General features: G+C 48.0%; 1 protein-coding gene across 2 annotated transcripts in view; it reads right to left on the bottom strand.

Annotated features, from left to right (window-relative positions):
• Positions 1–291: 291 nt before the first annotated feature.
• Positions 292–15036, bottom strand: part of LOC116954528 (long-chain-fatty-acid--CoA ligase 4-like) — a 99668-nt gene continuing 84923 nt past the window's right edge. For both annotated transcript variants that reach the window (XM_032975103.2, XM_032975102.2), the window contains one exon: positions 292–602. In XM_032975103.2, the coding sequence (XP_032830994.1) occupies positions 445–602 (158 nt within the window). In that variant the 3' untranslated portion in view covers positions 292–444. The remainder of the gene's footprint in view (positions 603–15036) is intronic.

The following is a 15036-nucleotide window of genomic DNA, read 5'->3' as shown; positions in this document are numbered from 1 at the left end:
GATTCGAAACGCATTATCGTGGGCGTAAGAATATTTAACGCAACGAATGAATCACTGTGCCGGAACGTGGCCGCTCCGTCACACGGGGATGGGGGAAACGCGAGCGCCCGCCCGGCTCTACGTTCCGCTCCAACAAGGCCTTGACAAGCCCCGCGAACCATCCCTGTCGCTCGAGCATGCCGAGAACAGACGGCGACAAGAGCATAACCGCTCCCCCAACCACCCCCCAAACGCCCCCCCAAACGACTCCTCCAACTGGCCCCCAACTGCTCCCCCACCTACCCCCCCAACCGCCCCCCAGCCGCCCCCCAACCATCGCACGGTTTATAAAATGATTCTGGCTCACCAACAGACAGTCCGTCCACGTTTGCAGTGAAGAGCAAAAGGAGGGAGAAAGGGAAATGGGGCACGTGGAGGGGGGGAGAGCGGGGCAACGCGGCGAGGTCACTTCCCGCCGTACATGCGCTCGATGTCCTTCTCAAAGAAGCGCTTGATCTCCTTGCGCTTGAGCTTGAACGCATCGGTGACGAGGCCGGTCTCGGGGGTCCACGCGTTGGGGCTCAGGCGCACCTTGACCGGCACCTCGAACCGCTCCAGCTTGGCTACACGCATGCACACAAAAGGCAAAGGTCCCCTCTGTACAGGCTTAACAACCCTTTGGGGCAAGTGCCGGGAGCGAGCGCACATGAAGGCCGGAAAGGCAAACGAGGGGGTGGGTGGCCAGCACCACAACTGGCCGCCTGCTTGCACAAAATCACCCACATATGAAAACACTGATTAACACACAAAAACAAAGATACCCCGTATAGCCTTAACAGACTGTTGGGGCAAGTGCTGTTAGAGAGCACCTATGAAGGCCAGAACAGCACACGAGGGGGTGGGTGGCCAGCATCACACCTGGCCGCCTTTGTCTCTCCAGTGATGATGTTTACATATCACACCAGGTACTAATTTGAGGCCTAGTTAACCTCGGGGAGGCCCAGGACTGATTCAGATAATTGTCACTTGTATTGGCCATGAGTTTGAATCCAACTCGGGGCGACAGGTTAGCAGCTCAGTACGCTAACCGCTACACTGATACTGCTCATAAAACCAAGACCGACACACAAACGTATGCACACAGAGTTCACAGTGCCGCTATTCCCACACACCCGCACACACACCTGCGCGCACGCTTATACTCGCGCGCGCGCACATTTATTGTCGCGCGCGCGTACACACGCACATTTCACCATGGAAAGAGGTCGCTCGGGCAAACAGGACATGACACCAAAACCACGTATGGTGTAAACACGAAGCTCGGAAATACACTTTAAACGCAGCTCACGAACAACAAAAAGAAAGGAAGCGGCTAGAAACTAGTAAATGAATAAATAATTTTCACTTGCGTCAAAAAGGTCATCGGGCCTTTGAGATTTAAAAAAATCTAATTCATTGGGTGGCTGGGTGACTCAGAAAGCTCACGCTGGCAGCACCGAGATCCTGGATTCCACTATGGGTTTTAGTAACTCGTAACAATTATTTTGTGTTATGTATTACAGTGTTGCACCCAACTAAGACCCATATCTAACGGGAGAGGGGTCGCTTGCCTACAAACATCTAGCAGTTCGCCAAAATTGGTTCAAGAAAATATAACTCTGCTGATGAGACCAGAAAGTTGAAACTGGTTCAGCGTTTGCGTGCGTTGAACCAATGCTGCAACAAATGATGTACTCCCAGAAGGCCGTGCGACTAATGGAATGTGTGATTTTTTTTCTAAACTAATAAAATTAGACAATTTTTTTTTATTTTACCAAGGCCCATTGAGTTACATGACTCAGAAGCGATCTGGCCACAAATGATAGCTCAATAAAGTGGCTTATCATGTGGAAATTTATAGCAGACAAATCCTCTAAAATGCAAGTTTCTAAATGTGGAGGGAAAAACTGGAGGACCCGGAGAAAAATCCACGCGACCACAGGGAGAACACGCAAACTCCAAACATACAGGCATCGGGGGCGGGATCAAACTGACAACCTCCTGTATACCAAGCGAGGGAGTTAACATCTCGCCACCGTGGCACCCTATCCATTTGTCTGTCCTCCCTATTTCCTTTGTTTAATTAGTACTTTCATTTGTTCATTTAATCATTTGTGTCCACAACGACGCAAATTATTATTTGTAAACTCCCCCCCCCCCGCACCCCCCCCCCCCCTGTGCCGGTCCTCTACGTGCTTTAGGGTCATTTTCTGCTAATTCCTTTGTCAAAGCGTTTTGTTTCCTCCCACACAGCTTAAAGGACGCGACTTCGGCTTGACTGTCTTCACTCCAACGCTGTCCTCTGGATAGTATGGTCCCTTCACCTGATGAAGGCCACTTGTGTTGTGGCCGAAACGTCGTGATTTTTGTTGATTTATTTTTTACCTACGTGACTTTACCGAATTGAACCAAAGAGCATGGATCCTTGCAGTCACGAAAGCTTCAAATCTATTATTTTGTAATTAAACCAGGCTTTCAACGTGTACATTTCGTGGTCTCAGCCCATGCTAAATCATATTTTTTACTTTTTCATTTGGCTTATTTCCATGTCTGATGATGATGAAACGCGTTACATTGATCAGCGTGTGACAGTCAAAACACTCCGGTGTGGTTTAATGGACTGACAACAGTGACTTCGGAAGCGGTATTGTGACTTCTTCCATCGTGGACAATCTCCGGCACAGGGTGATGCACTGCTATCTGCAAACATTACAAAGTTCATTTGCATTGTTTCATGAGATGATCAAAAGCATTATAGTAATATAATTTAATATGGACAAATATACATGTATATTTTACAGTAATCGATTTTATTTAGCATTTTAGCCAAGGTCATCAATGAGCGGCCTGAGTCCATGAGACGAGCGACAACGAGAGCCTGGCTTTACCACGGGCGAGCATCGGACACGACACCGACGTCTGAGCCACGCTGGCTCGGTGATTCTACACGCGGCCATTACGAGTCACTTGAGTCACCACCTGCTTTTTTTTTAGACTCGAAAAATTAGGGGGCAATGATCACATTCTGATACGACGGCTAAGCCGCAAATTGCTTTTGCGATGCTCCCCATTGTTTGGCTATGCAGCCACAGAGTCACGTTTTTTGCCAAAAAATATCGGGGGGGGGGGTGGGGTGGGGAAGCGCACGCAAACAGAAAACCCCCACACGCGATTCAGCCCCAGGGAGCGTAATTTTAATTTAAATCATCCGCAAGTCGGGGATGCCGTTGAGTCAAATGTTCAGCGCATGAGTCACTTTACGACTTGGGTGAAGACTCAACTCCTGATACAGCCGCGCATTGCGCCCAATTCCATCGTCTGGTACGGAAGTTAAACCAATGGTGCAAGTTTCTTAAAAAAACCCCTCTCTCTGTACACACCCAGCAGTAAAAATGGGTGACACCGGTGAGCCAGTCAGCAGGTTGTGTGGTGGGGTAAAGTGTGGGTATGTGCACATCTTCCCAAGGCATCAGGTCAGTGTGGAGGTGTAGGCCAACAACCCTCTAGAGCTCGCTCCAGTGTGAGGACCCAGAGAAAAATCCACGCGACCACGGAGAGAACATGCAAACTCTATATAAACAGCAGGCATCAGGGTTGGGATCGAACCTACGACCTCCTGCATCTCGACGCCTCGTGGCCAGGTGAAGCTGCGGCTCAGGTAGAGGCGATGCGCCCCTGCAATCCGGCGCCCGCCGTTTCCCCCCCCTCGTGTGTGCGTCCATGTGTGCGTGTGTGCGTGCGTGCGTGTGTGCGTGCGTGTGTGTGTGGGCATTTCTCCACGCACCGTTGTTTCCTCCCATGGGCCAAAGCGCTCAAGGGGGAGATATCAAAAAGGTCCCGTGCAGGTCAGCATCAAAAAGGTGATCACACTCACGGCAAAGCTGCCCTCACACCTCTCTTCTCCCCATCACCTTCTTCTTTCTGCCAGGCCACATGGTCATTGCGCGGTCGACAATCGGCTGTCCGCCAACTTGTTGTATAAAGGCCTCAGCCGTCGCAACCTACTCTGCCAAATGACATCGACAGAGCTGTCTTTCCACGTCCTATTCAAAACTTCGAAGTTGCTAACCCTATTAAATCCATAGTATTTTTCGCGTGCACCTGTATAAAAAAAAAACTAGGGATCTCTTGAAAATGCGAGCCTTTCCAGAACAGGTTCCTGTTTAATTGCTATATTACAAAGGACGCCAATGGAAGTGACGATGTCTCTGTGCTGAAATGTATAACTGGAATCAAACGCGAATAATTCTCTGATCGCTGCTCAACCACTTGTTGGGAGTCGTGACTGCAGCAGCCACAACAAGAAATTTTATTCTCGTTGATGCTGGGGTCCCTGGCGAAGGCACAAAGTGGAACACGTACACAAACACAGCATTCTAGGCCTCCTGGCCACGGCACGCGAGCACGCCGCATCCGAGACAAAGGCAAAATCACAAGGCGTATTCTTTGGGTCTTTCGGTAAAGTCACGTAGATAGGTTCAAAGAAAATAACAAAAAACTACGACGTTTTGATCGCAATACAAGCGGTCGTCGTGATGACGCGATGACGACCGCTTGTGTTGCGATCAAAACGACGTCGTTTTTTGTTATTTTCTTTGAACCTACAGTGAGGGAAAAAAGTATTTGATCCCCTGCTGATTTTGTACGTTTGCCCACTGACAAAGAAATGATCAGTCTATAATTTTAATGGTAGGTTTATTTGAACAGTGAGGGACAGAATAACAACAAAAACATCCAGAAAAAAACGCATGTCAAAAATGTTATTAATTGATTTGCATTTTAATGAGGGAAATAAGTATTTGACCCCTCTGCAAAACATGACTTAGTACTTAGTGGCAAAACCCTTGTTGGCAATCACAGAGGTCACACGTTTCTTGTAGTTGGCCACCAGGTTTGCACGTATCTCAGGAGGGATTTTGTCCCACTCCTCTTTGCAGATCTTCTCCAAGTCATTAAGGTTTCGAGGCTGACGTTTGGCAACTCGAACCTTCAGCTCCCTCCACAGATTTTCTATGGGATTAAGGTCTGGAGACTGGCTAGGCCACTCCAGGACCTTAATGTGCTTCTTCTTGAGCCACTCCTTTGTTGCCTTGGCCATGTGTTTTGGGTCATTGTCATGCTGGAATACCCATCCACGACCCATTTTCAATGCCCTGGCTGAGGGAAGGAGGTTCTCACCCAAGATTTGACAGTACATGGCCCCGTCCATCGTTCCTTTGATGCGGTGAAGTGGTCCTGTCCCCTTAGCAGAAAAACACCCCCAAAGCATAATGTTTCCACCTCCATGTTTGACAGTGGGGATGGTGTTCTTGGGGTCATAGGCAGCATTCCTCCTCCTCCAAACATGGCGAGTTGAGTTGATGCCAAAGAGCTCCATTTTGGTCTCATCTGACCACAACACTTTCACCCAGTTGTCCTCTGAATCATTCAGATGTTCATTGGCAAACTTCAGACGGGCATGTATATGTGCTTTCTTGAGCAGGGGGACCTTGCGGGCGCTGCAGGATTTCAGTCCTTCACGGCATAGTGTGTTACCAACTGTTTTCTTGGTGACTATGGTCCCAGCTGCCTTGATATCATTGACAAGATCCTCCCGTGTAGTTCTGGGCTGATTCCTCACCGTTCTCATGATCATTGCAACTCCACGAGGTGAGACCTTGCATGGAGCCCCAGGCCGAGGGAGATTGACAGTTCTTTTGTGTTTCTTCCATTTGCGAATAATGGCACCAACTGTTGTCACCTTCTTACCAAGCTGCTTGGCAATGGTCTTGTAGCCCATTCCAGCCTTGTGTAGGTCTACAATCTTGTTCCTGACATCCTTGGAGAGCTCTTTGGTCTTGGTCATGGTGGAGAGTTTGGAATGTGATTGATTGATTGCTTCTGTGGACATGTGTCTTTTATACAGGTAACAATTGGAGATTAGGAGCACTCCCTCTAAGAGTGTGCTCCTAATCTCAGCTCGTTACCTGTATAAAAGACACTTGGGAGCAAGAAATCTTTCTGATTGAGAGGGGGTCAAATACTTATTTCCCTCATTAAAATGCAAATCAATTTCTAACATTTTTGACATGCATTTTTCTGGATTTTGTTGTTGTTATTCTGTCTCTCACTGTTCAAATAAACCTACCATTAAAATTATAGACTGATCATTTCTTTGTCAGTGGGCAAACGTACAAAATCAGCAGGGGATCAAATACTTTTTTCCCTCACTGTACCTACGTGACTTTACCGAAAGACCCAAAGAATATGAATTCCTGCAGTCACGAAAGCTTTAAGTCAAGATAAAAACAAGGCAGTCGCACAGACCAACTTGAAACGTTTCTCCCACAATTCTCAAATTTTTGAAAGTCAAGTTTAGAAAGTTTGGTTTAGAAAGTTTCATTGGACGTATAGCACCTGCTATGAATTATATGGGAAACATGGAACGTTGAAAAAGACAACAAAAGCGTCCAAAGAGGCGTAGATAGCTGCACGCTTTGCATTACAATGACACAAAGAGGAAAACATGGATGAGAGGATGTACACACGACGGCACATTGACCGTGAGGAAAAAAGGACGGGGCAGGACACTTCACTAAATGGGACGCTGGCCGGTGGTCGACAGAGCGGCAGCCAAATGCAAGAACGCACCCCGAGAGTACGTTCGCCGTGGAGATGGAGTAATTAAATCAGCTTGTGGTGTCAGGTGAATTGTTCGAACGCCACATTGTGAGAGACGGCGCTAGAATTGAGAGACCTTCAACCAACAGTGGAAAGATGATGGCTGGTTGTGGGGAGCGATAGCATGGCGGTTACCACGCTGCGCTACGAACCCGGCGACCCAAGTTGGATTCCTGCTCACAGATAACACTAGTGACGATTATCTGAATCGGTCCTGAGCCTCCCCTCGGTCGACTCAGCCTCAAATGAGTACCTGGTGCGGTGTGAAATCATCGCCACTGGGGAGACAATGGAGGCCGGGTGTGGTGCTGGCCACCTACCCCCTTCGTGAGCCGTGCCCGGCCTTCATTAGGTGTTCGCTAACAGCACTTGCCCCAACAGTCTGTGCAGGCTATACGGGGGATCTTTACACAGAGGCCCTCATGCGAGCCACGCTGGTCCAGGCGGAGTTGTTTGACCATTCTTCGCCACACTGCGCCGGTCGGCAAGATTCCTGGCAGCGAACTGCTCAGACATCACCGGTGCTGCCCCCTCGTGCGTTGCTAAATGACACCCAGAGCAGCAGCAGCATCTCCCGGTGGGAAAAGCAAATAACATTTTTTTTTACTAAATATAAATACGGGGTGGGAGGGGGAACAACAAACCAGGTCACTGTTTCCCGGCCATGAAGCTCGTCCGTGCACGTGTGCACAAGCCAAGCTTTTTTCAGAAAACAGGATGCAAGTAATTCTTGAGCAGAGTGGCGGGAATGTGTCTTGTGGCGTGAGAACCACGGTCAGTTGTTGATCGTGACATCAAGAGCCGGCGGGGGGGACGGGGAGTGGTGCGGGGGGGGGGGGACAAGCGTCCAATGATGCGCCTGCCAGAGCACCGAGTTCACAACGCTGACAACAACCTGGGTTCGAAGCCCAGCCACATCACCAATGCCTGCGACAAGTATTTTTTTTGCACGGCGTGATAGTCCTGCTCTCCTCTTCCTCCTCCTCATTGACCTCTCATTCCCGAAAATGTCGCTTCCTACAGCGATGCTCGGTGCACCTCATATTGCATAGTAATTTGAGATGCTCTGTAAGCACCGATTGTGTTGTGTGGTATGAAAGCGGTTGGATTGTGGGAAGTGGGGTAGTGAATTTTCAACAACACCGGGGGATGTGGCACACCGAAGGAAGCAGTAATGAGGTGCGTGCTCAACGATCCCTTGCCCTCCGCCGTGTTTGTGCCATATTATTTATTTATTTTGTTTGCGCAAAATAAAAAACCATACATTTAAGTAAGCGAGATATTTCAGAGACTCTCTCGAAACGGCTTGAAGCGGGGTCATAAGGGGCTCGCGCTGTCCCCGACAGCAAGGGTTACACGTGGCCCGCACAAGCGCGTGGGCTACAAGTACGGGCGCCCCTTCAGTCAGCACACCGCTGGACGAGGGCCACCCCCTCGTCCAGTGGGTTGAAGGCAGGGCCGATAGGCGAAGGACATAATGAGTGCAGCACAACGATGGATTTTTTTGCTGCGCCACTTGCTGCTGCTGATGTCCATCGCGTAGCCCCAGAGCGCCGGTGCAAAGCGGTCACCCATTCGAGCGCTGCCGGCAGGCCCCCCAGCCTGCCGAGTTAATGAGAAGAAACGAGATCGAAGGGGGGCATCGCGGGTGACTTTGCTTGCAGGCAACGCTCTTACGCGACCTGAATTCACGCGCCGCGGAAGCAGCTGCCAGCGTGAAGTCACGAGCGACGCAACGTCGTGGCGCGCATGGGGGAGTTGTTGCGATTGTTTTTTTCTTTCCGGGAGAAGGGCGGCACGCACCACAATCTCATTAACGTCCAGCCAGCGACACTTTCGTTGCCGAGAGAAAAAAAAAAACAAGAAAAGCCATCATTGTTTCAAGCCGAGAGAGCCCTGCTTCCCGTCTAGAATCGTTGACCAGGAACCGCACGGGTACCAGTGCCAACGTGTATTCGTGCCGGCTAGAGCTGCTCGCCCACCCCTTCCTCTCTAACCGTAAAAGCCGGTGGAGGAAGATCGTTTTGGGGCATTGGCGTTGCCCGCGAGTAGCGCGCGGTCGTCGCTCGTTGCAGAGAACTATAAACTATTTTTTTGATATTTTACCAGGAAAGGCCCACTGAGCGACGAAGCTCTTTTTCAGAAGCGACCTGGCTACAAATTATAGCTCAAGGAAGTGCCTTAAAAGACTCTAAGCGCATGTTTCCATACTCAGTCGACGTGTACATTATTTTGCGAGCACGGAAAACGTCTCAACGCCACTGCCTGCAGTGACCAAATCGATATTAAAGGGAGTGTTTTGCCAATATGGAGGAACACTGGTCGCGCACAGGGGGATAGCACTGCAAGATATGCAGAGCCAGGCTTCACAAGCTCGCTTGCTGCCATCTCCTGGCCACTTCGAAGCCTGGCGGGGTTTGGGAATCCCGCAAATCTGCGTTGGCTCGCTAACCTGAATCAAAATCAGAATACTTACTTATACCGGAGAAATATAATGAGCTGTAAAGCTCTTTTTCACAGATGTCCACCATCGCCTCCGAAGTGCCGGACGGTAGACGTGCGCCCATACCCCCAAGCAGTCAGGGCCCGAGCCAGCACCCCGTCTCTCGCGAGCCACCCCAATCCCTCTGACGAGCGCGGTGACGCGAGCACAACTTCCCAGCCAGCTCCCCCCCCACGGGGACTGCACCTGCCGCCACGTCCGCCAGCCCGCCCGCGCGCTAAATCAGGACTCTTCCCACAAGAAAGGCGGCCGTGTTAAAGAGGGGAACTGCTAACGGGAGGGGATGCTAGGTGTGGGTATTGTGAGAGAGTGGGGGGGGGGCTCTCCCAGACACCTTGGGGCTCTTCCCCTCACTCCCCTCCAGCCTCACACAATCCCCCCCCCACGTGGGAATCTAAGAGAAAGAGAGACAGAGACTGTGTTTGACCGCAAAACACGGGACAGCCATACTGGCTTTGCTCACGTTCACAACTGCGCCATTCGTCCAAATTGCACCTATCACAATTGCTGAAGAAACGCAGACAAAAGCTGCAAGGCAGCCAGGCGGTGAGCCGGCTACAAGCAATTTCATGCGATCGATGATATAGTAAGATGCTTTCAGCCAATTAGTGTTTATATATGTGTGAGCAAACTGGAGCACCCACATAAAAACCCGCGCATGCGAGGGGGCAACAAGCTATCCCATCAAGAAGGGACAGATGATATCAGTACGTAGTTTGCTGTACCACATTCTCCCGGGGAGCCAGGGTATGGGGACCCCCTCAAGAACGAGTTTCACAACATTGGCCCACCAACCCTCGCCTCCCTCCACAATGCTAGACTACAGGAAGCTCCGCCGGCGCCATCCAGCTATGGCCAGACACACGAGGCTGCAGTGTTGTAATTAGTGCGCTGGGCTACAAACCCTGCAATCAGAATTTGATTCCCGGCCTCGAAGACTATCAGTGGCGAGTCATATCCAAACCGGTTCGTACAGCCTTCCCCCCCAAATCCACTTTTAATGACCCGCACCGACCAGCACGGTGAAGTATGGTCAAATAAAACCTTCTAAAACTTGACCAACACAGTGTTGGGGAGGCTTTCATCCAGAAGTGGATTTAAAAAAGGTTGTAAATAAAAAAATGATGGGGAAGATGATTGAAAACATTCAGTGTTCGCGAGCAACCTACTTCATAAACTTCCATCTACCGGCGGCTGCGCAATGATCTTTGCAAGGCCCATCAACTCCACCCAAAGCACCTGATGCAGGCCTTGGATGGAGCTTATATCCAATAATTTCCCTGACACTAGTAGTGGATATTCCACATTACTATGACAGTGGCGAGCCTATACAGCAGAGAAGCACCAAAGCGGGCCTTCTATAAAGTGGTGCCACTTATTGTGCTGGCGACCTTACAAAGGTGCCTCGAGTGCTGTATCCCACAGGGCGACCCGGCAAGAACTGGAAGTCATAAAAAAACAACACTTCCTCACACGTACAATATTTTCCATGTGTGTATGATTTTCATTCCTGTGCGAGATGATGTGAAAGGTTAGCGTTGGGTGAAAGAGAACAGACAATGCAGGCAATAGTTGTTCGTTTCTCCGCCATTCTCGCAGGCCGGCGTGCCTGTCTCAGAATGGCACCGTGGTGGACAGATGTTAACTACCTCGCCTGGTATACAGGAGGACGTTGGTTCGATCCCAACCCAATCGCCTATATATTTGGAGTTTGTGTGTTCCCTCCATGGTCACGTGAATTTTTCTCCGGGTCCTCCAATATGCCCCTCCACAATTTGAAACGTGCGTTGAGAGTATTTGGCTGCTATAAATTTCCACATGATAAGCCACTTCATTGGGCTAACATTTGTGGCTAGGTCGCTTCTGAAAAAGACCTAAATAGCTCAGTGGGCCTTACCTGGTAAAATAGAAATAGTTTAGAAAATAGAATGCCAGGTTTCACAGCCATCGCATGACGATAGCTCGAGACAGAAAGTGCTCTTTGCCTGGGAAAGCCTCGGCTGGGACCCTGACACCTTCCAAGGATACCCTAGGTTGGGCTTGCCATGTTCAGGCATGTCATATAAATAAAATTAAAGCAGTTTATAATGCACGTAATATTTCACGGAAGTGACCGAGTCTTTGAGGCACGGGGCAAAGCTCAGTGTTGCTCAAAAGCCAGGCGAGAGAGTTGGTGGAACTTTTAAGAGATAGGTGGGGGCCTTTAAGTGTCTCTTAAAAGTCAGTGGAGACTGAATGCTGCTGCTGCGAATGTGCAGCAGCAGTGGGAACAATGATGATGATGACAATGATGATGGCCGCGTTCCAGACAGCGGGGGCTGCCACAGAGAAACTCCGGCTGACAGTGGCCACGGCCTGGCTCCTCGGTGCAGGGAGGAGGAAGGGGTTGTGAGTGGCGCTGCTGGTGCTGCTGAGAGTTCTACCGTGAGCAGTAATGCAGGGTCACGGGAGAGCGAAGACAGATGAGGTGGACATTGTGAATGTGTTTAAGTAAACAGAAGTAGATTGCCGAGAGGAAACCTGTGTGTGCCTGTGGGAAGAACACCGTGACTCTAAAAAAAACGAAATCACGTCAAGTATCTACATGCCTCAAGGCTCACCAGTGGAACACATTCTTGAAAATTTATTGTACTACGATCATTCAAAAAATTATCTGTCCAAGCTGACTTGCGCTACAGGAAATATATTATATAGCACCAATTTCATACTCTTTGGTTCTTTCGGTAAAGTCACGTAGGTATAAAATTGTATAAATTAAATCACGACGTTTCGGGCACAACACAAGCGTCCGTCATCAGGTGGGAAAGCATGGTCTGCTGCTGAGGCAGATGTTTTTAAAAGGTTTGAAATGGGTGTAGCCCAAGGGTCATTAAGAAGTGGCCGGGGCAAGTGATGTTAATGTGATAAATTAGCACGTTACTGAAAGATAGGAGGAGAGTGGCCTCCTCGACAAGGGAGTGCAACCCAACGGGTGCAATCCAAAGGGCATGTGAGCACCAATTTCATATTCTTGCTTCTTTTGGTAAAGTCACGTAGAAGGGAAATAATAAAATAAAATGCTCACAACGTTTCGGCCACAACGCAAGCAGCCGTCCTCAGGTGAAGAAAAGAACTGTCTTAAAGGCAGCGTCCTAATGAACACTGCTAAGCTTGGCAGCCTATTTTAAGCTGGGTGGGAGGAGGAGAGCGCCTTGACAAAGGAGTTTACATATCAACAGAGGAATTTAGCATATTGATGAAGAATGCAGATATGGGGTTAGTCACTCCTTGTGGAATGTGTAGGTGGAGGGGGGGTCTCAAAGTCATATTATGCGAGTGTATTATGTAGGATTAGCAGTAATAAAGGGAGAGAAATTTTAATAATAAAGAACTGCAGCAGCCAAACCACCGCATATCAAGCTAGTGCATTAAGTGGAGAACAAAAAAGGAATTTATAAAGAACTGCAAATACCCTACTACCATACAATAAACCGATGTGAAAATATATATAAACTACATCAATATAGTCAATGTACTCAATATACTCTCCAATAAGCGGAGCTATTAACATTAAGTAACTGGGTATACACTACACTATATGACTACCATATAATAAACTGATAAAAACTAAAATATAAACTACATCAATATAATCAATAAACTCAATATACTCTCCAATAAGCTGAGCTACTAACAATAAGTCATTATACATTACACTTCTATGTCGAAAAAAGTGGCGGGTTTTTTTCTTAACGTTAGCACCACGGAGAGCGGCGAGCGTTGTTCAGACGGACGAGTCCATCTATGCTCGGAACGGAGGAGGGGGGGGAGAGAGAAACAGCCACGATGCGCTGCTCTGTCCTGTGCTGCGTTACAACTATGCTATAAACTAGACTACTATACATTACAATATTATACCTTCCAATCTAAACTAAACTGTATAATATCGTATACACAGTCCAATATAAGCATTATATTGATATGCCTCCAACTAAACTTTTTCTACATCATGTTTGGGAAATATTTTAGATTCCTCTTGTGACACAGTTGCTTTTGCACTTTTTTATATTTGTTTGTTTTGCTTTTGTCAATTTGGTGAGCCAAATCACTTTTTCAGATGAGATGCATCCTGATCCTCGAGAGTTCTTGGGTAGACAAAATAAACTAAAAACTCAACTATATTATCGCATAGATGTAAAGGTGCACAGGTTATAACAAAGCGGCCGATGCAGTGACTGGATGGACACATACTAACAAACTTCAGCTTCGGTTGACTTAGGTTCACTCACGTGGAGTCTGCTAGCTTCTCACTACTCTTTCTCCGCTCACTCCACAGTCCTCCACACACCCCGGCTCACCACTATGAACAATCGCTGCCTTTCGGTAGCGGGGTTTGTACAACCAGCACCGTTGAGTCTGGAGTCCTTTTTTGGAAAATATTATTTTACGAGACACACCGACCGATTATAATTATTACTGACTGAGCACTGTCCACCAGATACACTGCAGGGGATTTGACTCCAGGATCTGACTTAGGTTTTTGGGGCAGCGATTATCCCGAACCCTTCTGCACCCAAACAACCCTAATCACTGCACTTGTAGACTAGGTCAGTGTCTGCTGATGTCCGGAACCGATTTTAGTAATCACCCCTGTATTAGTAAATTGTCTCTTCCTTAATGCGTAAGCCTCTGTTGGTCAAACTGTGCTTACCCAAATTCTGATGCATGCACGGCGATGACGGCGATGACGGCGATGATGACGATAATGATGGCGATGATTATGGTGATGATGGCGATTATGGTGATGATGACAGCGATGACGTGCACTTAACGATGGCACTGAAGTTGCTGATACGCTAAAATGACCATCAGTACTTTTTTGCGTTTTGCATACCGCCTTCAGCGTTGTACCCAATAGAAAAGATGGGTTGTCATGGGGAGTTAATGTTATGCTTGCATCACAGCTTTGGGCCAGTATCTCTGAAAAAACTGGGTTCGAGCCCTGGGCTGGGTCTCTTTCAGGGTGGCCAATGCCCATGTCACAGTACCAAACCAGTGACTATGAGAAGCGGTGTTCGGATTTCAGGCTCCCACACCTGTGCTGCAAGCCCCACCATGTGCACAGTGAATAACCTAAATCTAAACTGTTTTTCATTTTACCAGGTAAGGCCCACTGAGCTGTAGATCTCTTTTTCAGAATCTACCTGGTCAAAAATGATAGCCCAATGAAGTGGCTTATTACGTGGAAATTTATAGCAGTCAAATTCTCTAACACATGTTTCTAAATTTGGAGGGAAAAACCAAAGGACCCGGAGAAAAATCCACACGACCCTGGGGAGAACATGCAAACTCCAAATATACAGGCATCGGTGTCAGGATCGAACACACGACCTCCTGTAAACCAGGCGAGGCAGATAACATATCGCCACCGTGGCGCCCCAATCAAAGTGAATCGTACTCAAGGTATGCAGTGATGTATCCGTTACAATTAATTATTTTACTCACGAAATACGCACCGAACCAGTGAGCAGATATGAATTAAATTTTGATTTAAAGCTTTTGTGACTGCAGTAATTCATATTCTTAGTTTTTTCGGTAAAGTCACGTTGAAGAGAAACAACAAAATAATAAAATATATATTTATTGTTTTATATATTTTTTATTATTTTTTTTGTTTCTCTTCAACGTGACTTTACCGAAAAAACTAAGAATACAGATATGAATTGTTTACAATGTGTGCCAATTAATTATTAGGGGTGTAATGATGCATCTGTACTCAATCGGAATCTAAATAACAATCAGCGTCCCCCCACTGTGAAGCCTTGGCAGACTCCTACTTCTGATAAAGAGTCTTGAGACTTGGCGAGGCTTTCCTG

The sequence above is a fragment of the Petromyzon marinus genome, chromosome 55 (genome assembly GCF_048934315.1).
Source record: "Petromyzon marinus isolate PM22_M1 ecotype Great Lakes invasive population chromosome 55, UKy_Petmar_22M1.pri1.0, whole genome shotgun sequence".
Lineage (NCBI taxonomy): Eukaryota > Metazoa > Chordata > Hyperoartia > Petromyzontiformes > Petromyzontidae > Petromyzon > Petromyzon marinus.
This window is presented reverse-complemented; position numbering and strand designations above follow the sequence as displayed.